Raw genomic sequence first — 26,767 nt, forward strand, 5'->3', positions numbered from 1 at the left:
GCGTTTAAACGACGCACCAACGACGACGATTATTATAATAATTTAAAGTAATAAAGGGGATTTCTTTTTGGGTTAGACCGCGTAAATATAGATGTGTTGTTAAACCCGCCCACCACCCAACACAGCCAATTAGTAAAGGGTTTGTCACGTAAACAAAACACCTGGCAATTCGTTACTAATTCAGCACACACCGGTGTGTTGAAGAGTAAGCCCACGACATTTGTATTCACGCGATCCAACCCGGGTGGTAAACTGAATATTCCGACTTCCGGGACTCTGCCCTGCAGATGCACAATGCAGCATCAAGCGAAACGCCGCACGTGCATGCGTGTTACTGCCGCCACATTCGGCCACGCGAATTGTCTCCTTCTTCAACGACGGACACACATTTGGCCCGGTCGCAATGACGCACGCGGTGGCCCGAGCCCAAGAATGTAAACTGCGACTCAATTGGCGCCCTGGAATTATAACTCCCACCCAACGCGGATAATCGAGTGTTAGACCGTGAAACTCTCCTCTCTGCAGCGTATCGGAACGTCACGATATGTAGACTGCTCTCGTGTTAACCGGACGGTGGTGGCGGCGGCGGCTCCGCACGGCCTCCCCAGTCCAGCGTGGCGGAGGTGGCGAGGGTTTGTGGATCACGAGCCGATGTCGGGAAAGTTCCCCTTCCCCGTGTTGGGCCTCGAGGGAGGAGGCAGTCGAGCAACGTGTGGACCAATCTCCATCTGTTCCTTCTGTGCGGGTATAGAGCGTTGCCCCCCTCCTCCCTCGCCTCTCACGCAAGGCGTGGGGCTTTCTCCGGGTGCTCCGCTTCCCTGCCGCGTGAATGATAAATATAAACGCAGCTCATCATAGACTTGTCGAAAAAAACATCGTGAAAATCTAGACCCAATGTAGCAGGACCCTCTCAAAAAGGAGTCCTTGGGCTGATTGTGGCCTTTCCTTGATATACAATTAATCATTGTCATATTAAATTGACCTCGCAGCACAGTCCGTCATTTCAGCATGAAGTAACGTTGCTTCTCTGCCACCAATTCCTATCGGCAGCCCGCCACCACCCCCCTTCACCCCCGACGGCCAAGAGTGTCGATTCCACGTTAGCGTGCCAGGTGCCAGCACAGTCCACGAAACAAGCGCGAGTGTTTGGCCAGCGCGCCAAAGTGGCCGTCGTTTTGGCTGACCGCCGACGCCGGAGACGGTGGGCCAGTTGAGAGGAATTCGACTCAAGTTTCCCCAATTTGGAAGCGTCCCCGATGCACTTCGTGGTGTAACTGGAGGCACGAAAGCAGGCCGCAATATCGTCGGCGTTTAGCTACGCCGGAATGTTTCACGTAGTCGCGCGTGAAGGAATGAATAGGACCGGGTGCTCAATGTATTGCTGCATTTATTTATTGTACCAATGCGACTTGTCGCACTTAATCGGTTAAGATCCGTCAAGTGTTTTTATCGTTGTGTAAACTATGGCGTGTCCCATAAGTCTGCAGTCAGAGGAAAAAACAGCTATCTGTCATTGGCTCATGGTCTGGATGCAGTCTGTTAAATTCAACAGCGACGTCCCTCTGACTCCGATTTTCTACGAGTAGAATTATCTGGACTCGTTCTTCCTTACTTGGAGACATCTTGGACCTGCAGAAACAAAAACGTATGAATGCGTTATTTTCCCCTATGATTCCAGACTTATGGGCCACCCTGTATAACCACTTGCAGAGCTCTTGATCAATCCACTGCTGGATGGAGGCCTTCCCGAGGCGCGGCCGTCGTGGTGGAGGTCGTTTGACCGTACTTCACCACGCTGGTCAGTGCGGGCTGCGTGAAGGGGTGGGGTTCGACCACGCTCATCGGCACCACGGGAGACAGCCTCCTCCATCCAGCAGTGGATAGATTGCGGCTCGCGGCGACGCGACGATTGAAAGTTCCTGTGAACGTTGTTGCGACGTCGCACGCCGTCGCTTAGTTAACTCATCCGAGCCAAACGCTCCGTGACGTGCGACGTGGCACCTCTCCTGACTTGATCCCCCCACCTCCCCCCCTCCCTCCCTCACCTCCCCCACCACCTCCCCCCCACCTCCCCGCAGAGGCCCAGCGCCAGCCGTACTGGGCCAGCTACTCACGCCCGCGTCTGCTCATCCACAAGATGTGCACCGCCCACTACCTGGACCTCTTCATCTCCATCATCATCGGCCTCAACGTCGTCACCATGTCCATCGAGCACTACGCACAGCCCAAGGTGGGGGAGGGGGGGGCGGTGGGGTTAAGCGGGGGGTTGGGCCTGTTCCCTTGTTGATCTTGTGGCGGAGATGTTAACGACTTCACCTGGTATGCAGGAGGTCGTGGCTTCGTTCCCCATCCTGACGCCTGTTTTATATTTGGAGTTTGCGTGTCTCTCTCCCCTTGGCTGCGTGGATTTTTCTCTGGGTCCTCTGCCTTCTCCCTCCACGTTTAAAATCACTGTGATAAGCCACTTCGTTGAGCTATCATTTGTGGCCAGGTTGCTTCTGATAAAGAACTACATAGCTCGGTGGGGCCTCACCTGGCAAAATAAAAAAAATCTTTTCAGTTAATCGTATCTGCCTGCGATGCACCGCTACTGTGGAGGCAACAGCGAGGGTTGGTGTAATCATCGCCATGCCCATGTCTTTTCACGTGTGTGTGTGGTTGTGTCGACTCAGCCTCAAATGAGCACCTGGTGCGGTGTGTAAACATCGCCAGTGGGAAGACAAAGGCGGTCGGGCGTGGTGCTGGCCACCCACCCCCTCGTGTGCCGTTCCGGCCTTCATAGGTGCTCGCCAACAGCACTTGCCCCTGCAGTCTGCTAAGGCAACACGGGGGATCTTTGTGCGCGTTACTGGAGTTAGGAGCGGCGGTGCAGCGGTGAGCGCGCTATGCTACGAACCCAGCTACGACCCGAGTTCGATTCCCGCTCACGGCCACCTGCACCGGTGACGATGATCAGAACCGGGTCATGAGCCTCCCCTTGGTCGACTCAGCCTCAAACGAGTACCCGGTGTAGCGGTGCGAAGTCAAATCGCCACGGGGGGGTGGGGATGGGGAGACAAAGGCGGCCGGCCTTCGTAGGTGCGACGACTCGCTGGCAGCGCGTGGCCCCAACAAACTCTGACAGGCGACACGGTGGGTGGGTGTCGGGGGTCAAAAATGTCTTCGTCCCCTTGTGGGGTCCCCGCAGGCTCTGGACCGGGCCCTCAAGTACTGCAACTACGTCTTCACCGTCGTCTTCGTGCTCGAGGCCGTGCTCAAGCTCATCGCCCTCGGCTTTCGGCGGTTTTTCAAGGAGAGGTACGGAGTGTCCGTCGACGCGACCAGTAGTGCGTCTGCGCGTGTGCGTGCGCGCGTGCGTGTTGGTGCTTGTGTGCATGCGGGTGTGTGCACGTGTGGGTGTGTGCGTGTTGGTGTGAGTGCGTGTGTTGGTACGTGTGTGCGTGTGAGAGTGTGCATGTGTGTGCGTGTGAGAGTGTGCATGCGTGTGCATGCGTATGCATGCGCGTGTGTGCGTGTGCATTTGTGTGCGCGTGTGGGTGTGTATGCGTGTTGGTGCGTGCGTGTGAGAGTGTGTGTGTGTGCGTGTGCACGCGCATTCCACAGCCGGTTATAATCGTTGCACTCGCACTGCCCGAGCATTTGTGCGGCACACTAGCGGCCGGGGTGGAGGGTCGGTTTTGGTGGGTGGCGACGCACGACCCGGGCTAGAGGATGCGGGTGATGTGTCTTGCGCGGATGTGCGGTGAGATGACATGCCAGCCAGCCAGCAAAACTTTTATCACATATATATCAACTGTGATGAAAACTAAGAACATGTTTTACCCTTTCTGGCAATAAAACGGGACTTGTGTTAAGATGTTCAAACACCAACTAGATGATGATACCTGCTGCAAGACGTCAAGTTACTGCATTAACCGCACACACTACTTGTGCCGAAACATGCAAACAACACGTGGCTCTGATAATTCACTACGTAACACGATTTTTGTTCCTGGGTAGTTTTATTTTCCAATTGCTTTTGCCTCAAAAGTATATAAAATGGCTATTATTCCCCACAAACGTTGCTCTTGTGACGAGGACTTTGTGTGAAGGAATGACACAATTGCACACGTTTTCTCATTGAAAATAGGTACCTTTCAACATATCACTGTCCTGGTCACAAAAGCAAAGTTTGTGGGGAATAATAGCCACTTTCTGTACTGTTTGAGGCATAAGCAATTAGGAAATAACACGTAATATCCAGGAACAATAAATAAATTTGTTACACAGTGATAATCTATGATGCACCAGAGACAGCGGCCTTCTGTATGGCCTCGTCTCACCACCAGACCAGCGAACAACGCAAACATGTGAACAGTACAAAAACAACGCAATTATCAGAACACTTTTAGCTGGGGTCGAGCAGCGACATCTATGGGATACCTTGTTGACTTGATGCCATGCAAAATGTATCATCTATTTGGTGTTTGAACATCTTAACACAACTTCCGTTTCATTGCCAGAAAGGGGTAGAACCCATCCTGAGTTTCATCATTTTGGATACTGCCAAAAAGGTCCCCCATAGACCGATAGAGTCGGATCATCATTTGTGACAAACACAGTCTTTCCCTGCTCCCACCCCTTCTACCCTCCCACTCCCCCTCTTCTGCCCCCCCCCACTCCCCCGACGCGCCCTGCGGTGCCTGCCAGGTGGAACCAGCTGGACGTGGCCATCGTCCTTCTGTCCATCATGGGCATCACGCTGGAGGAGATTGAGATCAACGCCTCGCTGCCCATCAACCCGACCATCATCCGCATCATGAGGGTGCTGCGCATCGCCCGGGGTAATCGCGCCCGCCCGGTCTCCCGCCCCTCCGGCCTCCCGCCCCTCCGGCCCCTCGGCCCGATCCCGATTGTGTCGATCCCGTGGAGGATGGAAGCCGAGCAATGTGGCGGCGTTGGGACTCGCTGCCCCGGCGTTCGTCTGGTCACCGCGTGTAGATTGCGCTCCGCGCCTTCGCCGGTGTTGTTTGTTTGTTGTCCGCTTTCCGTTGTTCTTGTTTGAGTCCCCCCTCCCTTCTCTGTCTCCCCCTCTCTGCGGCGCCAGTGCTCAAGCTGCTGAAGATGGCGACGGGAATGCGAGCGCTGCTCGACACCGTCATGCAAGCCCTGCCGCAGGTGAGGTGCGACGTCCGTCGTCCGACTCGTCTTCTTGTCTAACTCCGACCAGTCTAGGTGCAAGTAACAGGCGTAATCGTCACTTTTCGTAATATAAACTATAAACAACTATAAACTGTATTCTATGGTTCTTTCGGTAAAGTCACGTAGATAGAAAAATAATAACAATAAAATAATACAAATGAAAATTAAAATAAAGTGAATAAAAAATAATAATAAAAACATAATGTTTCGATCGCAACACAAGCTTTCGTCAACAGGAACAGGGAGGTTAGCCTCTGAGGGCAAGCTGTTCGTAAAGGTTTAGAGATGGGTGTGGCAGCTAATATTAACATGCCAATCCGTGACTAGTTCAGCGCACCGGTGCGCTGGAGAGTAAACTCGACACATATTTATATTCACGTGATCTAACCCAAAAATACTGGTCATGAAAACTCTACTGCTTCGTGTTCAGCAGCCCCGCCGTGACCAGAATGTCAGCGTGAGCCGCGTGCACGGTAAAGTCCTTGCTCTACGCCGGTTCGGTTAGCCGTGCGATTTTGGCCGGCTGAGCCTGCGTGCGCGGCCTCACCGAAATCTACCCAAAAGTCGCTACACCACGGGTTTCAATACACTCGGGTGCGGCTGTGTGGCCGGACGTAGGACAATGCTGTGCATGTGTGTGTGCATGTGAGTGTATGTGTGTGTGCGTGTGCGTGCATGTGCGGGCATGTGTGTGTGCGTGTGTCCGGAAAAAATAAACCCATAACTCCTCGTGGTGCCGGACGGCAACGCTGTGGTGGGTAGTGCCGTGGGGGGAGGGCCAATTTAAATTGGCCTTTACCCTCATGACGTTTGTAACCACCACAGCGGCCAAATGGGGGCTCTGGACGGGTGAGAGGGGCTGGTAACCCCTCCACCCTCAATTAATAACCAACAAACCACGACTGAAAAGTGTAAGTATTACGCTTGTGCTGGAGGCCCCGGGAGGACAGGCGTCTATGACGTCTCCTGGCCAAACCCCTTTTGGCGGAGCAAGAAGACTGAACCCTTAGCCCCGGGGCTCCTCCAGAAACAACAAAAACGCTCACTGCGGAGGAGAGGCTGCCACTCCTCTGTCGGGAGCTGGACAGGTACCGCCTGCATCTCTGTGGCATTCAGAAGGTCCGGTGGACCGGCTCTGGCTCCTGCCACCATGAGGGGTGGAAAGTCCTCTACTCGGGGCAGGAGACTACCAAACAACAGGGAGCGGCTCTTCTTCTGAACAAAATAATTAAGGGGGTGTGGGAGCGTGGCGGTGAGGTGTGGGAAGCTGTAAGCTCCAGGCTACTTTGGGCTCGTCTTCCCATCAACCGGAGGTCAGGAGTGGTGGTCGTGGTTACTTATGCCCCCACCGAAGACGAACATCTGTGGAGGGATGCAGGCAAGGCCGATGAGTCAGATGCCTTTTATGACCTCCTGTCACAGGTGCTAGCTCAAGTGGCCCCTCGGGATAGTCATCTTGTTGGGTGACTTCAATGCCCGAGTTGGTCATGATGCTGGCACCTGGTCTGGAGTTATTTGAAGGCATGGGCCAGATCAGCTCCATAACAATGGTAGGAGGCGGTTAGATTTTTGTGCAGCCCATGGGCTTGTAATTACCAACACGCTAGTTCCGGCATCGGCACATCCACACAACATCATGGATGCATGCCGGGTCCAAGCAAGAACATCTGCTGGACTACATAGTGATGGAACAGCGGATGCGGGCCCATGTCCTTCACACCAGGACCTACCGTGGAGCTGATGTGCCCTCTGACAATCGACTTGCCATCTGTAAGATGCGCCTGCCATTCTTCCAATCTGGTGGTGGATGTACACCCAGGACCCCATTCCAACCTAAGGTGGCCTGGACTCAGGTAGCTTATGAAAGTTGTAAGCGAGAATTTAATCATCGCTTGTGGCTGGGGTTGACATCGTCTCCCACTCCTCCAGATGTCGAGAGTAAATGGGCGGGGTTTAGGACTGTGACTCAAGCAGCTGCAATGGCTGCTTTGGGTATGCGGTCCAGACCTCCCCAGAGACCCTGGCTGACAGAGGAGGTGTTCAGGATAGTTGAGAAAAAGCAACAGGCCCACTCTCATCGGCTACAGCATCCCACGTCAGAGAATGAGGAGGCCTTTGCTCGGAGGTTCGGAGAGCCACTATGGGAACCTCATTTGCCAGTAAAAATATGATAATTGGTTCTTTACCCTTCTATCTGACAACAAAACTGACAAAAAAGGTGTCAGTTTTGTTGCCAGATAGAAGGGTAAAGAACCAATTATCGTTCGGAGAGCCGTGAGGCGCTGCAAGGATGGGTGGTGGTCGCGGTTTGCTGAGGAGATGGAGTCTGCCTCAATGGCCCACGATCACAAATCCCTATTTAACTCCATCAAAAAAGTAACCTGCAGCACCACACCTATTACCATCATTAGGGGAAAAAACGGTGATCCAATCTCCGACCCCCAGGAACAGGTTTGCAGATTTGCTGAGCATTTCTATGAAGTCCTGGGGGAGGGGAAATCCCTCTACATGGAAAACATCGTGGGACAAAGTGGGGATAACCCTGCTGAGGCTGCGGTGCCTCAAATATCGGAGGAGGAAGTCACCCCCTGTGAATGGCTGGTTGAAGTGCTATCTGTTGAGGAAGTACTAACGGCGATCCAGAATTTGAGACCAGGAAAGGAACTGGGCAGAGATGATCTCCCAAGTGAAATGCTGAGGGAGGGTGGCGTTTGTGCACAGACTGCCCTACATGACTTCATAACAACAGTCTGGACCACTGGACGGGTTCCACAGGATTGAAAGGATGCCCTTGTGGTCCCCCTCTTTAAGAAGAGGGACCGCACAGACTGTAACAACTACAGTGGCATCTCACTCCTCAGTGTGCCGGGAAAGGTCGTGGCAAGGGTTATTCAACATCGCCTTGCCAGGCACGCTGAGGAGAGGCTTGCGGAGCCTCTATGTGGTTTCAGGAAAGGGCGGTCCTGCACAGATGCCATATTTTCTGTCCTTTTGCTACAGCAGAGGTGTAGGGAATTCCAACAAGACCAACATATCTGCTTTATTTACCTGGTCAAGGCCTATGATACCATCAGTAGGCCTGGGCTCTAGGTTGTTCATTGTGCTTTCAGAGTCCCTGACCTTCTGCTCACGATCATGAAGGACCTTCATGATGGTGAGCAGGCCCGGGTAAAACTACGTGGCCGGGAGTCGGAGTCATTCCCTGTTCACCTTGGGGTGCGACAGGGATGTCCTCTGGCTCCAACATTATTTAACATATTCTTCGACCACGTAGTCAGTGAAACCATTGATGGCTGTACCAGAGGAATTTCCATCTGGTACATTTACAATGGGAGGCTGATCGATGCCCGGGTGCGGTCAAGGGATGGCTCCCTATTGGTCAACCATGTTATGTATGCCGATGATCTGGTAATTGCCGCTCACTCAGAGGAGGAGTTGGAGGCACTGATGCTGAACCTGGAGCGTGCCACAAAGAGGTGGGGACTTACCATCAGCCCACCAAGACGAAGCAACCCACCCACACAACTCCCAATCCGTGATGGGGCAGTCGTGGAGAGAGTGGAGAGTTTCCCATACCTTGCCAGTGTGCTCATGACCTGCTCCGGTTTAACAGCAGAGGTCTCACTCCGAATCAGACGAGCGGCATTATCTTTTCATCGGCTGCGTAATGCTGTGTGGAAGCTACCTGGTCTGTCACTCTGCACGAGGCTTCAAGTCTTCTCGGCCACGATCATTCCATCCCTTCTCTACGCTTGCGAAACGTGGACCCCCCTAATGGAGCATCTTCGCAGATTGGAAACATTTAGGCTGGCCTGCCTACAATCCATCCTGGGTTTAACCAGGCTGGATTGTGTGAGGAGCTCACAAATCCTAGAAAGGTCTGGGCAAAGTCCAATCGGTGAGCTCCTCCGGCAGGCAAGGCTGCGTTGGCTGGGTCATGTCGCCAGCATGCCCAGGCACCACATGCCTAAACAGCTTTTGTTCGGCCGGATCAAGGGGGCTATGCAGGTGCGGCACGGGCTAGAGAAGAGATGGAGTGACGTGGTACAGGAGGATTTGGAGCTGAGTGGACTTGCCGATAACTGGTACCAGCGGTGTCAAGTTCGGCCTCTGTGGAGGAGCCTCGTGAAGGACGCTGCTGGGCAGTTGGAGGCAGTCGCCCTCTAACAACAACGGAGGGCGGAGGAGCGACGCTCACAACAACGAGCGGAGCGCCGGGTGGATAAAGCACAGCAAGTTGGCACAGTAGGGAGCACAGGTGGTGCATCAGCTAGTCATCTCAGTCATCTCAGTCAGTCGACCCGTGGCACCTGGGTCTGCCCCATGACCTCCTGCCAGCGGGCGTTCGACACTTCACGTGGCCTCAAGGTGCACATAGCCTGGCACAAGCGTCGTGGTGACGTCACAGCCACTTAGTGGCGAATGACGGTTGTTGTTGTGGGGGACAGTAGAGTAGCGATTAGCGTGCTGCGCTACGAACCTAGCGACCCAGGTTCGATTCCTACTCCCGGCCAACACCAGTGACGATTATCTGAACCGGTCCTGGGCCTCCCCTAGGTCGACTCATTTGAAGCTGAGTACCTAGTGCGATGTGTGAGCATCGCCAATCGGGAGACAAAAGCGGCCGGGCGTGGTGCTGGCCACCCACCCCCTAGTGTGCAGTGCCGGCCTTCATAGGTGCTCGCTAACAGCACTTGCCCCAACAGTCTGTTAAGGCCATACATGGGATCTTTGTCTGTGTGTGCGTGCTCGGCAGCTGTTTCACTCACAGAGATACACACACAGAGATACACACGGAGATACACACGGAGATACACACACAGAGATACACACGGAGATACACACGGAGATACACACGGAGATACACACAGAGATACAGCAGCAGTCGCCATTCGCCACAAAGTGTTTAACTGTTTTAAGGTCGTTAGCTGTTAATGTGTGTGAACATCTCAGACGCGCGGTTACTCCACAGATCGGATTAACCGCACGCGCATAGTCGCGAGGCTCCTGTAGAAGAAGATTGCCCCGCCGTAGCCGAGCCGAGCCTCACCCCCCAGGGACCTTGGGGGTGTGGAGGCCTTCATCCAGCAGTGGAGTAACCATGGCTGACTAAGACGAAGATGACGATGAGCTGTGTTCCCGCAGGTGGGGAACCTGGGCCTGCTCTTCATGCTGCTCTTCTTCATCTACGCGGCGCTGGGAGTGGAGCTCTTCGGGAGCCTGGGTGAGTGGTGGGGCCTGGGTGAGTGGTGGGTGAGTGGCGGGTGAGTGGCGGGTGAGTGGTGGGTGAGTGGCGGGTGAGTGGCAGGTGAGTGGTGGGTGAGTGGCAGGTGAGTGGCAAGGCCCGGGTGAGTGGTGGGTGAGTGGTGGGTGAGTGGTGGGTGAGTGGCGGGGCCTGGTGAGTGGTGGGTGAGTGGCGGGGCCTGGGTGAGTGGTGGGTGAGTGGCGGGTGAGTGGCGGGTGAGTGGCGGGTGAGTGGCGGGGCCTGGGTGAGTGGCGGGTGAGTGGCGGGGCCTGGGTGAGTGGTGGGTGAGTGGCGGGTGAGTGGCGGGTGAGTGGCGGGTGAGTGGTGGGCCTGGGTGAGTGGCGGCGCTTGTGGACAGGGAGGAGGGGGATGGAAGTTGCGCTCTGTCCGCTCGCTCTGTAACATCCGACAACATTTGCCGTCTTTACAACGGCGACAGTCGTCGTCGTCGTGGTTGTTGTTGTTGTGCTTGTTGTTGTTGTTGTGCTTGTTGTTGTTGTGCGTGCTGCTGCATTGACACGATGGTGCACAAAGCGGAGTCAGTGGAGAGAAGAAAACTCCCCCCCCTCCTCTTCCTCCTTCCCTCCCTCCCCTCACCTCCCCTCACCTCCCTCTCCTCCCCTCCCTCTCCCCCAGTGTCACAGAGTGCATCAAGCACGCGTGCGAGGGCCTGGGGAGGCACGCGACCTTCAAGAACTTTGGGATGGCCTTCCTGACGCTCTTCCGTGTCTCCACGGGCGACAACTGGAATGGGATCATGAAGGTGAGCCGCGGGGTTTTCCTCAACGCGCCCCTCACGCCACGCCAGCCGGTCATTGAAACAAAAATAAAACAATTGGCCATTAAAACTGTTACAAATAATTACTTTTGAACATTTCTTTAGCGGGTCAGGCCCCACTGAGCTGTGTTGCTCTTTCATTTTAAGAAGTGACCCCGGCCACCGCTCACCCAAAAGTGGCTGATCGCGTCGATTCGAAAACGTGGAGGGTAAAACTGGAGGACCCCGTATAAAAATCCACGCGACGCCCACGGAACGAGAGACACCACAAACTCCAAATATACAGCAGCAGGCGTCAGGGTTGGGATCGAATCCACGACCTCCTGTAGACCAGGTGAGGTAGTTAACCTACCGGCGAGCTTTCGACACTTCACGTGGCCTCGGAGTGCACCGAGCCTGGCACAAACGCCGTGCTGACGTCGCCGCCACTTAGTTTAGAATCATGTGGCTGCTATAAATGTTCACGTGATTCGCCGCCACTTCCGTTAGACCATCATTAGTGATAGCCAGAGCTGCTACATAGGCCCAGTGGGTCTCGCCTGGTGAAACAAAAGAACGAGCTGTACTAGTTCTAGTTTGGCCAGGTCGACGATGGCGTGTGCAGTTGTAAAGGAGACTCATTCCTGATGATCTCTACTCAGTCACTCCGTCCAGCCGACTGAAGCAGCGAGCTTGCCCTGCTGCCGTGCTACTGCACCCCCCCCCCACCACCTCTCTACTCCCCTAGCCCAGCATCATCACCATCACTACCCCTATCACTACCCCTATCACTACCCCTATCACTATCACTATCCCAACCCCTACCACTACCCCAACCCTTATTACCACCCCGAACACGAACCCTATCACTACCTCTATCACTACTTCAACCCCTACCACTACCCCAACCCCTATTACCACCCCGAACACTACCTTGTATCATTACCCCAACCCCTATTACCACCCCTGTCACTACCCCTATCACTCCCCCTATCACCACCTCGACCACTACCCCAACCCCTATCACTATCCCAACCCCTATCACTACCCCAACCCCTATCATTACCCCAACCCCGATCACTACCCTATTCCCTATCACCACCCCTGTCTCTACTCCAACCCCTCCTTAACAACTTCCCACCTGTCCCCGTCACCGTATCTCGACCGGCGCGCACAGTCGTACGGTCGCAAGGTCGTAGGGTCGCACGGTCATACGGTCGCACGGTCGTACGGTCGTACGGCGCGTACGGTCGTACGCGCCGATCGTGCGATTGGACGATTGCCGTAAAAAGCGCCCCGGCAGTTCGCCGCCGGCCGGTGTAAAGCCTTAGACGGGACGATGGCGCGGACACACAGAGAGTCGCCCAACTCCCCGCCGCAGGACACGCTGCGGGAGTGCGCGCCGGAGGAGGACGGCGGTCAGGAGGGCGGCGGCGGCGGCGAGAGCTGCTGCTGCCACAACACGCTCGTGTCGCCGCTCTACTTCGTCACGTTCGTGCTCGCCGCCCAGTTCGTGCTCGTCAACGTCGTGGTGGCCGTCCTCATGAAGCACCTGGAGGAGAGCAACAAGGAGGCGCGCGAGGACGCCGAGCTCGACGCGCAGGTGCGGGCGCCGTGGCGACGACGACGATCGTGTGATGATGACGACGATGATGATGACGACGATGATGATGATGATGATGGGTCGACGGTCGTGTTGGAGTGACGGTGGTGGCTCGATGGCAGGTCCATGGTGGTAATTTTTCTCGGCAGGAGTTGCCACCCAAATGCGCCATAGTGGCGAGATGTTAACTTCCTCGCCTGGTCTACAGGAGGTCATGGGTTCGACCCCGACCCTGACGCCTGCTGCTGTATATTTGGAGTTTGCGGTGTCTCTCTCTCTCCCCGTGGTGGTCGCGTGGATTTTCCTCTGGGGTCCTCCATTTTATTCCCTCCACATTTAGAATCTACGTGGAGTTATTTGGCTGCTACAAATGTCCACACGACGACGTCGACGATGACTACGACGACAAGCCCCACTCCGTTGAGCAATCTTTCGTGATGGCCAAGTCGTCGCTTCAGAAAAAAAGCCACCGCACACCCCGGTGGGGGGGGGGGGGGGGGGGGCGGGCCCAGGCCCTCCTCACGCCTGCTAACAAGAAACAATCGTCGGTTACCTTTGCGCCCTCCACAGGTGGAGATGGAGATGGAATGGGCGCGCTACGGCGGAGACGGAGCCGAGTCCGGCGGCATCGGTCGCGATTCCGAGAGCGGGCGCTCGTTCGAGAGGTGCAGCCTGCGCCAGGACTCCCCGCTGCAGCGCCACCACACGCTGGTAGGACGCCGCCGCCGCCGACACCGTTGGCACCACCATCACGGCTGGGCTTCCGCGTTGAAGAGCTTCTTGGCTCGTCGGATTTTTCCGGGGGCGGGGTACAGATTCTGGCAGATATTCCTCCCCCCCCCACCCGCCTCAGTATAGCCTTAACAGACTGTTGGGGCAACTGCTGTTAACGAGTAGCAGCGGTGAAGGCCGGGACGACACACGAGGGGGTGGGTGGGTGGGTGGCCAGCGCCACGCCTGGTCGCCCTCATCTCCCCCCCACTTTAGCAATGTTTAGACACCGCACCAGGATTCGATTTAAAGCTTTCGTGACTGCAGGGATTCATCTTCTTGGTTCTTTCGGTAAAGTCACGTAGAAGGGAAATAATAAAATAATAAAAATAAAACATTAAAATACATTTCTCACGACGTTTTGGCCACAACGCAAGCAGCCATCATCAGGTGAAGAACAGGGCTGTCGGTACTCATTTGAGGCCGAGTCAACCTAGGTGAGGCCTAAAACTAGTTCAAATATACGCAAGTGTAAATGGTCATGAGCAGGAATCAAACTCGGGTGGCCAGATTTGTAGCGTTGTGCACTTACTACTGTGCCACCGCTCCCCACACACACTCAGTGTCTTGAGACTCGGCTCCAGGAGACCGGGTCTCAGGGTCTTGAGACTCGGCTTCAGGAGACCGGGTCTTAGAGTGTCGAGACTCGGCTCCAGGAGACCGGGTCTCAGCGTCTTGAGACTCGGCTCCAGGAGACCGGGTCTCAGTGTCTTGAGACTCGGCTCCAGGAGACCGGCTCCAGGAGACCGGGTCTCAGTGTCTTGAGACTCGGCTCCAGGAGACTGGGTCTCAGGGTCTTGAGACTCGGCTCCAGGAGACTGGGTCTCAGGGTCTTGAGACTCGGCTCCAGGAGACCGGGTCTCAGCGTCTTGAGACTCGGCTCCAGGAAACCGGGTCTCAGCGTCTTGAGACTCGGCTCCAGGAGACCGGGTCTCAGCGTCTTGAGACTCGGCTCCAGGAGACCGGGTCTCAGGGTCTTGAGATTCGGCGCCAGGAGACCGGGTCTCAGGGTCTTGAGACTCGGCTCCAGGAGACCGGGTCTCAGGGTCTTGAGACTTGGCGCCAGGAGACCGGGTCTCATTGTCTTGAGACTCGGCTCCAGGAGACCGGGTCTCAGGGTCTTGAGACTCAGCTCCAGGAGATCGGGTCTCAGTGTCTTGAGACTCGGCTCCAGGAGACCGGGTCTCAGGGTCTTGAGACTTGGCTCCAGGACACCGGGTCTCAGGGTCTTGAGACTTGGCTCCAGGAGACCGGGTCTAAGGGTCTTGAGACTCGGCTCCAGGAGACCGGGTCTCAGGTTCTTGAGACTTGGCTCCAGGAGACCGGGTCTCAGGGTCTTGAGACTCGGCTCCAGGACACCGGGTCTCAGGGTCTTGAGACTTGGCTCCAGGACACCGGGTCTCAGGGTCTTGAGACTCGGCTCCAGGACACCGGGTCTCAGGGTCTTGAGACTCGGCTCCAGGACACCGGGTCTCAGGGTCTTGAGACTTGGCTCCAGGACACCGGGTCTCAGTGTCTTGAGACTCGGCTCCAGGAGACCGGGTCTCAGGGTCTTGAGACTCGGCTCCAGGAGATCGGGTCTCAGTGTCTTGAGACTCGGCTCCAGGAGACCGGGTCTCAGGGTCTTGAGACTTGGCTCCAGGACACCGGGTCTCAGGGTCTTGAGACTTGGCTCCTTGAGACCGGGTCTAAGGGTCTTGAGACTCGGCTCCAGGAGACCGGGTCTCAGGTTCTTGAGACTTGGCTCCAGGAGACCGGGTCTCAGGGTCTTGAGACTCGGCTCCAGGACACCGGGTCTCAGGGTCTTAAGACTTGGCTCCAGGAGACCGGGTCTCAGGGTCTTGAGACTCGGCTCCAGGACACCGGGTCTCAGGGTCTTGAGACTTGGCTCCAGGACACCGGGTCTCAGGGTCTTGAGACTCGGCTCCAGGACACCGGGTCTCAGGGTCTTGAGACTTGGCTCCAGGAGACCGGGTCTCAGGGTCTTGAGAATCGGCTCCAGGACACCGGGTCTCAGTGTCTTGAGACTCGGCTCCAGGAGACCGGCTCCAGGAGACCGGGTCTCAGTGTCTTGAGACTCGGCTCCAGGAGACTGGGTCTCAGGGTCTTGAGACTCGGCTCCAGGAGACTGGGTCTCAGGGTCTTGAGACTCGGCTCCAGGAGACCGGGTCTCAGCGTCTTGAGACTCGGCTCCAGGAAACCGGGTCTCAGCGTCTTGAGACTCGGCTCCAGGAGACCGGGTCTCAGCGTCTTGAGACTCGGCTCCAGGAGACCGGGTCTCAGGGTCTTGAGATTCGGCGCCAGGAGACCGGGTCTCAGGGCTTGAGACTCGGCTCCAGGAGACCGGGTCTCAGGGTCTTGAGACTTGGCGCCAGGAGACCGGGTCTCATTGTCTTGAGACTCGGCTCCAGGAGACCGGGTCTCAGGGTCTTGAGACTCAGCTCCAGGAGATCGGGTCTCAGTGTCTTGAGACTCGGCTCCAGGAGACCGGGTCTCAGGGTCTTGAGACTTGGCTCCAGGACACCGGGTCTCAGGGTCTTGAGACTTGGCTCCAGGAGACCGGGTCTAAGGGTCTTGAGACTCGGCTCCAGGAGACCGGGTCTCAGGTTCTTGAGACTTGGCTCCAGGAGACCGGGTCTCAGGGTCTTGAGACTCGGCTCCAGGACACCGGGTCTCAGGGTCTTGAGACTTGGCTCCAGGACACCGGGTCTCAGGGTCTTGAGACTCGGCTCCAGGACACCGGGTCTCAGGGTCTTGAGACTCGGCTCCAGGACACCGGGTCTCAGGGTCTTGAGACTTGGCTCCAGGACACCGGGTCTCAGTGTCTTGAGACTCGGCTCCAGGAGACCGGGTCTCAGGGTCTTGAGACTCGGCTCCAGGAGATCGGGTCTCAGTGTCTTGAGACTCGGCTCCAGGAGACCGGGTCTCAGGGTCTTGAGACTTGGCTCCAGGACACCGGGTCTCAGGGTCTTGAGACTTGGCTCCAGGAGACCGGGTCTAAGGGTCTTGAGACTCGGCTCCAGGAGACCGGGTCTCAGGTTCTTGAGACTTGGCTCCAGGAGACCGGGTCTCAGGGTCTTGAGACTCGGCTCCAGGACACCGGGTCTCAGGGTCTTAAGACTTGGCTCCAGGAGACCGGGTCTCAGGGTCTTGAGACTCGGCTCCAGGACACCGGGTCTCAGGGTCTTGAGACTTGGCTCCAGGACACCGGGTCTCAGGGTCTTGAGACTCGGCTCCAGGACACCGGGTCTCAGGGTCTTGAGACTTGGCTCCAGGAGACCGGGTCTCAGGGTCTTGAGAATCGGCTCCAGGACACCGGGTCTCAGGGTCTTGAGACTTGGCTCCAGGACACCGGGTCTCAGTGTCTTGAGACTCGGCTCCAGGAGATCGGGTCTCAGTGTCTTGAGACTCGGCTCCAGGAGACCGGGTCTCAGGGTCTTGAGACTCGGCTCCAGGACACCGGGTCTCAGTGTCTTGAGACTCGGCTCCAGGACACCGGGTCTCAGGGTCTTGAGACTCGGCTCCAGGAGACCGGGTCTCAGGGTCTTGAGACTCGGCTCCAGGACACCGGGTCTCAGGGTCTTGAGACTTGGCTCCAGGACACCGGGTCTCAGTGTCTTGAGACTCGGCTCCAGGAGATCGGGTCTCAGTGTCTTGAGACTCCGCTCCAGGAGACCAGGTCTCAGGGTCTTGAGACTCGGCTCCAGGACACCGGGTCTCAGTGTCTTGAGACTCGGCTCCAGGACACCGGGTCTCAGTGTCTTGAGACTCGGCTCCAGGAGACCAGGTCTCAGTGTCTTGAGACTTGGCTCCAGGACACCGGGTCTCAGTGTTTTGAGACTCGGCTCCAGGACACCGGGTCTCAGGGTCTTGAGACTCGGCTCCAGGAGACCGGGTCTCAGGGTCTTGAGACTCGGCTCCAGGAGACCGGGTCTCAGGGTCTTGAGACTCGGCTCCAGGAGACCGGGTCTCAGGGTCTTGAGACTCGGCTCCAGGAGACCGGATCTCAGGGTCTTGAGACTCGGCTCCAGGAGACCGGGTCTCCCCCGACACCAACGGTCGCCCGGCAAGAGGCCGGGGCAGCCAAGCAGCGGCCAGCCTCCCTCCGGCATCACCAATTCCCATTACCTGAGCTCACCTTGGTGTCTCTCCTTCTCTCTCTTTCCGCGTGTTTGTCTGTCTGTTTGTCTCTCTCCAACTCTGTGTGTCTGTGTCTATCCCTGTCTGTCTCTCGTCTCTCCACCTCATTCTCTCCAAGCGTACATCTGTCTGTCTCTCCGTGTCCCTCTCTCCCCTTGCGTCTCTCTCTCTCTCTTGCCCGTGAGTCTTCCTCTCCCCACGTGTCTCCACCCCCCCCCCTACCCCCCCCCCCCCCCCCCGCCGCCCATCTTCTCCTCTCGCTCGCTCTGTATAAGGAGAAAATGGGCTTCGACAATGTCTCGCTCATCGTCCAGGACTCGATGGAGGCGGAGCTGCTGATGATGGACAACATCTCGGGCTCCGTGTTCCACCACTACGCGACTCCGGTGCCCGAGAAGCGCGCCAACCACAAGCACGAGGTGACGCGTCGCCACCGCCGCCAGCGTGGCCATCACATCAGCATCCGCATCGTCATTGGTTGTCACCGGCATCATAGTCGCGGTGACCACCGTCGTGGTGACCACCGTCGTCGTGGTGACCACCGTCGCGGTGGTCATCACCATCGTCACGGTTGTTGGTACCAGTGGCGGCAGCGTCATCATCTTCAGCAACATCGCCATTGCCGTCATTACGAGCATTGCCCTCACCACCACCATCACCACCACCATCACCGTCACCACCACCATTGTCACCACCACCACCACTGTCACCGTCATCACCGCACCACCACCACTGTCACCACCCCCAAGCGTGACCGAGCGTGGGTGCCGTCTGCGTGGCTCAGATCCCCTTTGCGGAGATGGAGGCCATGTCTGTGACGTCGGATAAACTCTCCGAGAAGTCCTGGTCGCTCCCGCTCACTGACGACTCCTACCCAGACGTGGGGGGCACACGCACACCCCAGCCCGAGGTGCTCGCTGCTCACTCGCTCGCTCACCACTCACTCGCTCGCTCACCACTCACTCACTCGCTCACCAATCACACTCACTCACCACTCACTCTCACCCACTACTCACTCACAAATCACTCTCATCCATTACTCACTCACCAATCACTCACCCATTACTCACTCACCACTCACTCTCACCCACCACTCACCAATCACTGTCACTCACCACTCACCAATCACTCTCACCCACTACTCACCCACCACTCACTCACCAATCACTCTCACCCACCACTCACTCACCAATCATTGTCACTCACCACTCACCAATCACTCTCACCCACTACTCACCCACCACTCACTCACCAATCACTCTCACCCATTACTCACCCACCACTCTCACCTGCCACTCACTCATCCACCCACCCACCCCTCACCCACCCACTCACTCTCCAATCACCCTCACCCACCCATGCACCCACTCACACACCCCACACTCACCCACAACTCACTCACCAATCACTCTCACCCACCACCCACTCATCCTCCCACCCCTCACCCACTCACTCACCCACCGACTCACCCATCCACTCACTCACCAACTCACCCACCCACCCGCTCGCCCATTCACACGCTCATCGTTCACTCACACGCTTACCACGCATTCGCCAACACATCACATACTCAAGCCGTGCACGCGCGCTGTGTGTGTGTGTGAGCGCGTCAGTGTGTGGGCGAGTGATTGGGTGGTTAAGGGAGCAAGTGATAAGTTTCAGTCGGTGATTTTGTGAGCGAGCAAATTCATCGAGCATTCGGCGAGCTGGTGCACGACTTCACGGATGAGCCACGGCACTCGCTCGATCCAACGACTACACGAGTGACGCCGGCGATCCCAGTGCGGCTCCCGCTCAATGGCCAACATCTGAACTCGTCCTGGGCCTCCCCTAGATCGACTCGGCCTCAGATGAGCACCCGTTGCGGTGTTTAAACATCGCCAACGGGGGGGAGAGAAAAACGCGGCCGGGCCTCCCCCGTGCGCCGTGCCGGCCTTCGTAGGTTGCAGCTCGCCGTGACAGCGCTTGCCCATAACATGTCCGCTAAGAAGCCCACACGGGGGGGGGGGATCTTTGCCTTTTGCAGGGCTGCTGCGCGGAGGACGCCTCCTCCCCCTGCCCGGAAGCGGGCGACGCCGAAGGCGGCGGCCACCTGCTCTCCGTGCGGAAAGTGAGCATCGGGCGCACCCACTCGCTCCCCAACGACAGCTACATGTTCCGACCCGTCGACTCCGTCGCCGGCCCGCCACTGCCGCCCGATGCAGGGGGGGCGGCGGTCTTCGAGCCGACGACACCAGCAGCAGCAGCAGGTAACAAATACCCCCCCCCCCCACCACCATTCCGCATTCCGTTGGCAAGCAGCAAGGATGTCCGTGAGAGGTTAACTTATCGTTTTCACCAGTTTCTCCTAGTTTCAATCAGTTTGTACCAGTTTGTACTAGTTTCAACCAGTTTCAACTAGTTTCAACTAGTTTCAACCAGTTTCAACCAGTTTCTACCAGTTTCTACCAGTTTCAACCAGTTTCAACCAGTTTCAACCAGTTTCTACCAATTCCAACTAGTTTCAACCAGTTTCAACCAGTTTCAACCAGTTTCTACCAGTTTCAACCAGTTTCAACCAGTTTCTCTCCATGCGTCACGAGGGTTTACGTTCCGCAGAGATGCTCGTGAATAGGATATTTAGCGGGTCGTGATATTGGCCTACGAATGTCGTATAGCGCAACGTCTGCAGACGCTTCTAAAGCTTCGATACGTTCTCTTTCTCTATCATATCACTTTATCTCTCATCACTTTATCTATCATCGCTGATATCTCTCGTCACTTTATCTCTCATCACTTTCTCTCTTGTAACTTTATCTCTCATCGCTTTATCTCTCATTGCTGATATCTCTCGTCACTTTATCTCTCTTCACTTTATCTCTCATCGCTTTATCTCTCATCACTTTCTCTCTCGATGCAGCAGTCGTGTAGAGTTCCAAATGTGATTCGCGGGTTGCCAAAAATCGCAGCTAGCACGTTCATGCACAACGAGGGAACACCATAGTATTCACAATAATCACATGTACTTGTGACGCACATCCACCACCACCACTGCCGCACGGCGTTCACTCGTTGTTGTAGAGGCCCGAGGAACCACAAGCGAGAGGTGAGCTCCCGCCAAATCCCTCCCCGTCCAAGTTCTGCAGTCCCCTATCTATACGAAAGTGTTATAAACCAATGAATGAGTGTTTATGCCGTTGTGTCGCTACTACCGTGTGGGTGGTCACCGTTCCTAGTGAACTTCATTCAGCGATTCGCTCACGGGCGGGGCAGTTGTCATCTCCTTGTCACTCTTGTATCGCGTCGCGGTGGCTAGGAGATGTTACTCCCTCGCCTGGTGTACAGAAGGTCGTGGGTTCGATCCCGACCCTGATGCCTGCTGCTGTATAATTGGAGTTTGCGTGTCTCTCTCATTATCATCACGGTGGCTAGGAGATGTTAACTACCTCACCTGCTATACAGGAGGTCGTGGGTTCGATCCCGACCCTGATGCCTGCTGCTGTATAATTGGAGTTTGCGTGTCTCTCTCATCATCATCACGGTGGCGAGGAGATGTTAACTCCCTCGCCTGCTATACAGGAGGTCGTGGGTTTGATCCCCACCCTGATGCCTGCTATTGTATATTTGGAGTCTGCGTGTCTCTCTCATCATCATCACGGTGGCTAGGAGATGTTAACTCCCTCACCTGCTATACAGGAGTTCGTGGGTTCGATCCCCACCCTGATGCCTGCTGCTGTATATTTGGAGTTTGCGTGTCTCTCTCATCATCATCACGGTGGCGAGGAGATGTTAACTCCCTCACCTGCTATACAGGAGGTCATGGGTTCGATCCCCACCCTGATGCCTGCTGCTGTATATTTGGAGTTTGCGTGTCTCTCTCATCATCATCACGGTGGCGAGGAGATGTTAACTCCCTCACCTGCTATACAGGAGGTCATGGGTTCGATCCCCACCCTGATGCCTGCTGCTGTATATTTGGAGTTTGCGTGTCTCTCTCATCATCATCACGGTGGCGAGGAGATGTTAACTACCTTGCCTGCTATACAGGAGGTCATGGGTTCGATCCCCACCCTGGTGCCTGCTGCTGTATATTTGGAGTTTGCCTGTGTGGATTTATCGCCGGGTCTTCCGGGTTTTCCTCCACATTTAGAATCAACGTCGCGTGTTTAGAGTTATTTGGCTGCTCTAAACGTACACGTGGCGACGACGGTCGGCCCACTTTGTTGGGCTATCATTTGCTCCTGGAAAAAAGAGGCACTACATAAGCTCAGCGTGTGGGTGGGGGCCTTGCATCTGGTTACGATGAAAACAAAAATAGCGTTCAGTTTTGAAACAGTTCGGTTTCGTTGTGGCAACGTTTCCCACGAACCTCACCACCCCCCCCTCACCATCGCCTCCGTTCCCCCGCCCGCGTGTCGCCTCTCGCCCGCGCCGCTGCGTTTAGGCCCGAGGCTGCCGACTCAGCAGTCGCAGGCGGAGGCGGCCTCCTGCACCTTCCTCCAGCTGCCCCCTCCTCCGCCCTTCGCCGCCTTTCCCGCGCCGGCGCACGCGCAGGCGGCGGCGGGCGTGCCCCGGCTGCCCCCGCCGGCGCCCCCTCGCTCCCCCAGCTCCCAGAGGCTCCTGCGAAGACAGGTGAGGAACCCCCCATCATCGCGTGCTCGCCCGACGCGGATTCTCGGATCCATCCGCGCGGAGCTTCTTGCGGGCAGGTGGGACGAACTCCCCTCTTGAGATGGAGGGAGATCTCGGTTTACGAGGGTTATCACTGTGCGTACATACACGCACACGCACAAAGGCAAAGACCCCCCGTATAGCCATAACTGACTCTTGGGGCAAGTGCTGTGAGCGAGTAGCAGCACCGATGAAGACTGGCACAGTACACGAGGTGGTGGGTGGCCAGCACCATGCCCGGCCGTCTTTGTCTCCCAAGTGGCGATGTTTAGACACTGCACGAGGTACTCATTTGAGGCTGAGTAAACCTGGGGGAGGCCTAAGACGGGTTCAAACATACGCCAGTGTCAATGGTCATGAGCGGAATCGAACTCGGGTGGCCAGATTTCTAGCGTAGTGCACTAACCACTGTGCCACCGCTCCACACAAACTCAGAGTCTTGAGACTTGGCTCCAGGAGACTGGGTCTCAGCATCAGCGACTCCTCTGTTGCTTTATCCACGGCGGTGACGTGACGATCTGCCGTCACTTCAGTTTCTAGTCTAATCTCATCGCCCGATTCCCCGATTCCCTGATTCCCGCAGGCCGCGGTCCGAATGGACTCCATAGACGCCCCGACACTGGGCTCCAAAGACAGCCTCCTCTCCGCCACTCAAGACAGCCCTGTACACCACATCCCTCATCAGCAGCAGCAGCCACAACTGCCGCTGGCGCCGCCGCCGCCGCCACCGCCGCTCCCATCTCTGCGGCCGCCACCCACCGTGCCGAGGCCTCTGCCCCGACGGGCCGGGAGCGGCGGCGGCGGCGGCGGCGGCGCTGCGGCTAACGGGGCGGGGGGGCGGCTGAGCCGGGAGGGCTCGGACCCCAACGACGAGGAGGTGAGGAGGATCACGAGGGGCTCGGCGGCGTCGTCGGGCCGCGAGGTGAAGAAGTGCCACAGCGTGGACGACCGAGGGCTGCTCTCCGTGGCCGCGGCCGCGGCGGCCGCAGCAGCGGCGGCCGGGTCGAGTGCCGGGGCGGCGGGTTGCTGGTGGACGGACGACGCCAGGAGACACTCCATTGAGATCTGCCCCGAGGTTTGTGGCGAGGGAGGGCGCAGCAGCAGTCTGGCTCCGCGGTCCGGTGTAGTGTCGTGTGGTGTGGCGTGGCGTGGTGTACAGTGGCGTGGTGTGGCTTGTCTTGGAGTAGAGTGACATGGTGTGGAGTGGAGTGGAGGGGTGTGGCGTGGCGTGGTGTAGAGTGGCGTGGCGTGGTGTACAGTGGCGTGGCTTGTCTTGGAGTAGAGTGACGTGGTGTGGTGTGGAATGGAGTGGAGTGGAGGGGAGTGGCATGAGTTGAGCGTTGCTTGATTTTGTTGAGCCAGGGTGAGAACTCGAGTGACCGCGATGTATCTACTGTATGTTGAACTTCTTTCGCACCGTACGTAGCCAGTCGGCGGTCCGGGGGGCGGGAGTGGGGAGGACAACAAGCTAAACACAACAAGCAGTTCTAAATAAATTAGTTCGTCAATCTCGAGGATGATGATGATTTAAAACTGCATTATAGCTCCTAATGGCTTTCTAATATTGGAAGGAAGTAGCGTTCCAGACGGCCTCAGAAAGCGCCGCGCGATGCGGTGAACCGTTTCTGTTCGTCAGTTTAACACGAAGCAGCAGTAGGAGGAGAGGAGGCTTTTGCAACCGATATCATCCACAATATCGATCGCCTAAATTTCCGCGATCTAACCCAAAGAAAACCTACATCATGGCCTCTTTGTTCGATTGGTCGGCCAAAAAGCCGCCGCTGCGAGGATGGACCGGAGTCATCCTCGCAGCCTGCGCCGGCCCAGTTTGACGTGTCACGCGTGGCACGGGTGGTGTGTGTTGGCATAGTAGGGGGCACAGGTGGTGCTTTAGAGGCCACAAGCCGGTCATCTCCCCACGGCACGGCACCTGCAGGGTCCGCCCCGTGACCTCCTGCCATGCGGGGCGTTCGACACTTTCACGTGGCCTTGAAGTGCACACGGCCCGGCACGGGCGCCGCGGTGACGTCCACCGCCGCTTAGTGGCGAATGGCGGCTGCTGTTGTTGCTGGTAGTGGTGGTGTGTGTGTGTGTTAGACGAGATTTTGTTGAGGAAGCAGGAGAGGAGACTCGTTGGCCCGGCATCCGCCACGGCAACCAGAAACTTCGGTCCTAACGAGGTCCCGTTCCAGCTGGTTCCTGGGCAACCAGACTTGGGGTCCATCGATTAATTTGGCAGCTGCTGACGATGACGACGATTATTTTATCGTCGTTCATCGTTATCATTATCGTCATCATCATCATGCTCTTGTTGCATTGAACGGGTCGCATAACTTATGTGGAGTGCTCTTGCAAATATAAAAAAATCTGGCAAACCAGCGGCACATTCTTATTAAGCCGGAATCTGCTGACAACATTCCCAGAGAGTCAACGCCAGTCCCGAGGTGTGGACAAATGATGCTGCTGCTGGATCACGAATAAGAAGAAGAGGCTTAACCCTCGCTGGCAATCATACGGGAGGCGTGAAGATCATAGCTAACAACATCTCACCAGTGCCCTACCTTATTACAGACCATTTCAGATCTTATTGGTCACCGCGTGCCCCTTATACATCTCAACGTTCATCCTACAAAGCCCCATCACAAGGAAGAAACACGAACAAATAGACAAACATTATTATTCTTTTGCCCATATTGAAACGGCGTATGGGCTTGAAAACTCAATTTCCCTGTACAAGAATACGGGGTAAACCATGTGGGTTGACACGGGATAGAAGATGTTCAAACGGCAAATCGACACCGATCGGCAAGGCATCGGAAGTCTGCGTTAACCGCACGCTCGCATACTCATGGTGAAACGTGTAAACAAAGATGCATCCTTGGTTTTGCTTTATGTATAATAATTTATATTTAATAATTAATATATAAGAATTTATATTTCCTAATTCATATTTAATAATTAATATTTAATAATTATATTTCATAATTTATATTTCATAATTTATATTTCATAATTTATATTTCATAATTTCTGTGCAATCGTTGCATCACCGTGCTGTCTCTTGCCCTGGCTGCCTCCGCCCGCCCCCACCCCTGCCCCCCCTCACCCCCACCCCCCCACTCTACCCCCCCCCCACCCCCGCCCCCCCACTCTACCCCCCCACCCCACCCCCTCCACGGCCCCGTAGATGCAAACGCGAGCCGACCGTCGCGGTTCCCTGGCCCCCCTTGAGGGCAGACGCTCCCCGCGCCCCCCCCCACGCAAAGAAAAACTCAGCCCCCCCTGCATCTCCGTCGAGCCTCCGCCGTCGGAAACCTGCGGCGGCGGTAACGGCCAGGGCGGCGGCAGGCGGCAGCCCTCCGGCCACCATCGCCGGCTGCGCCACCACCCCTCGTCTCCGCCGACGCACCCCGTGCAGCGCCGAGTCGTCGCAAGACGGCGGCGGAGCCTCCGAGGAGTCCTGTAGGCCGCCGCCGCCCTCCTGCGCGCTGCTCCTGCCGCCGCCGGCGACGCCGCCGCCGCCGTCGTCGTCGGCGTCGTCGTCGTTCGGTTCCAATTCTTCGTCGTCGTCGTCGTCGTCTTCGTCGTCGCCGTCGCCGTTTTTCTTGGCCGTGCCGTGGTCCGAGAGCTCCCCGCGGCCTCCGGCGCAGGCTCCGGCCCAGGCCACGCCGAGGCCGCCCCTGCCCCCTCTCCCGGCGCCGCCGTTGCTGCCGCCGCCCCACAAGAGGCAGAAGCGGGGCGGGGCAGAGCGGCGGCCCGACGGAGCTGTCTCGCGACGACGCCGCACCGAGGGACGCGCCGCCCGCCGCCGCCGGCGCCAAGCACGGCGACGTGGCGCAGCAGCCGCTGCTGCTGCTGCCGCCGCCGCAGCCGCTGCTGCCGTCTCCGGCGGCGACGGCCTGCCCGCACGGGCGAATGCGGTCGCCGCTGATGAAGCAGAGGACGTTGGCGAAGCAGGACGAGCAGTAGGGACAAGACGCCTCGGACCTCGGGGGCGGCAGTACCGCGGGCCGGCGTCGACTTTGCCGGAGACGCGCGAGCGAGTGCGAGCGAGCGATCTGGTGCCGTCGAGGTTTTGTGTTGGGGGGTCCTGGCCGGTTGGGTGGGTGGATTGCCGCGCCTCTCTGAGCGAGCTCACGCCGTCTGCGCCGTAGCCACCGTGCCGGCAAAAGTTCGTGACCAGATTTCGGGCTGCCGTCAGATATTGCACCCAGGGTTGTCCCCTGCGTAGCGAAGTTGAACGTTGTTGTTGTTGTTGATTTTTATTTCAGCCCAATCGCCAATTTGATTCGAAAGGCTGCGACATTTGTTCTTTTGGTTTTAATCGGCTCGAGCCCACTCTCGTTTATCGATGAAATTGGGACGAGCCACCCTCCACTTCGCCGTGACGACGGAGCGCTCCGTGGAGGGAAGGAGGGGG

General features: G+C 56.9%; 1 protein-coding gene across 3 annotated transcripts in view; it reads left to right on the forward strand.

Annotated features, from left to right (window-relative positions):
- Positions 1-26,503, forward strand: part of LOC133358841 (voltage-dependent T-type calcium channel subunit alpha-1H-like) — a 210,927-nt gene extending 184,424 nt beyond the window's left edge. For all 3 annotated transcript variants that reach the window (XM_061577290.1, XM_061577289.1, XM_061577291.1), the window contains 14 exons: positions 2,079-2,230; positions 3,188-3,297; positions 4,690-4,823; positions 5,087-5,157; positions 10,327-10,405; positions 11,071-11,189; positions 12,565-12,786; positions 13,357-13,497; positions 17,973-18,116; positions 18,482-18,607; positions 19,724-19,946; positions 22,121-22,308; positions 22,931-23,422; positions 25,535-26,503. In XM_061577290.1, the coding sequence (XP_061433274.1) occupies positions 2,079-2,230; positions 3,188-3,297; positions 4,690-4,823; positions 5,087-5,157; positions 10,327-10,405; positions 11,071-11,189; positions 12,565-12,786; positions 13,357-13,497; positions 17,973-18,116; positions 18,482-18,607; positions 19,724-19,946; positions 22,121-22,308; positions 22,931-23,422; positions 25,535-25,813 (2,480 nt within the window). In that variant the 3' untranslated portion in view covers positions 25,814-26,503. The remainder of the gene's footprint in view (positions 1-2,078; positions 2,231-3,187; positions 3,298-4,689; positions 4,824-5,086; positions 5,158-10,326; positions 10,406-11,070; positions 11,190-12,564; positions 12,787-13,356; positions 13,498-17,972; positions 18,117-18,481; positions 18,608-19,723; positions 19,947-22,120; positions 22,309-22,930; positions 23,423-25,534) is intronic.
- Positions 26,504-26,767: the final 264 nt, after the last annotated feature.

The sequence above is a fragment of the Lethenteron reissneri genome, chromosome 63 (assembly GCF_015708825.2).
Source record: "Lethenteron reissneri isolate LAM-NWPU_2019-01 chromosome 63, ASM1570882v1, whole genome shotgun sequence".
NCBI lineage: Eukaryota > Metazoa > Chordata > Hyperoartia > Petromyzontiformes > Petromyzontidae > Lethenteron > Lethenteron reissneri.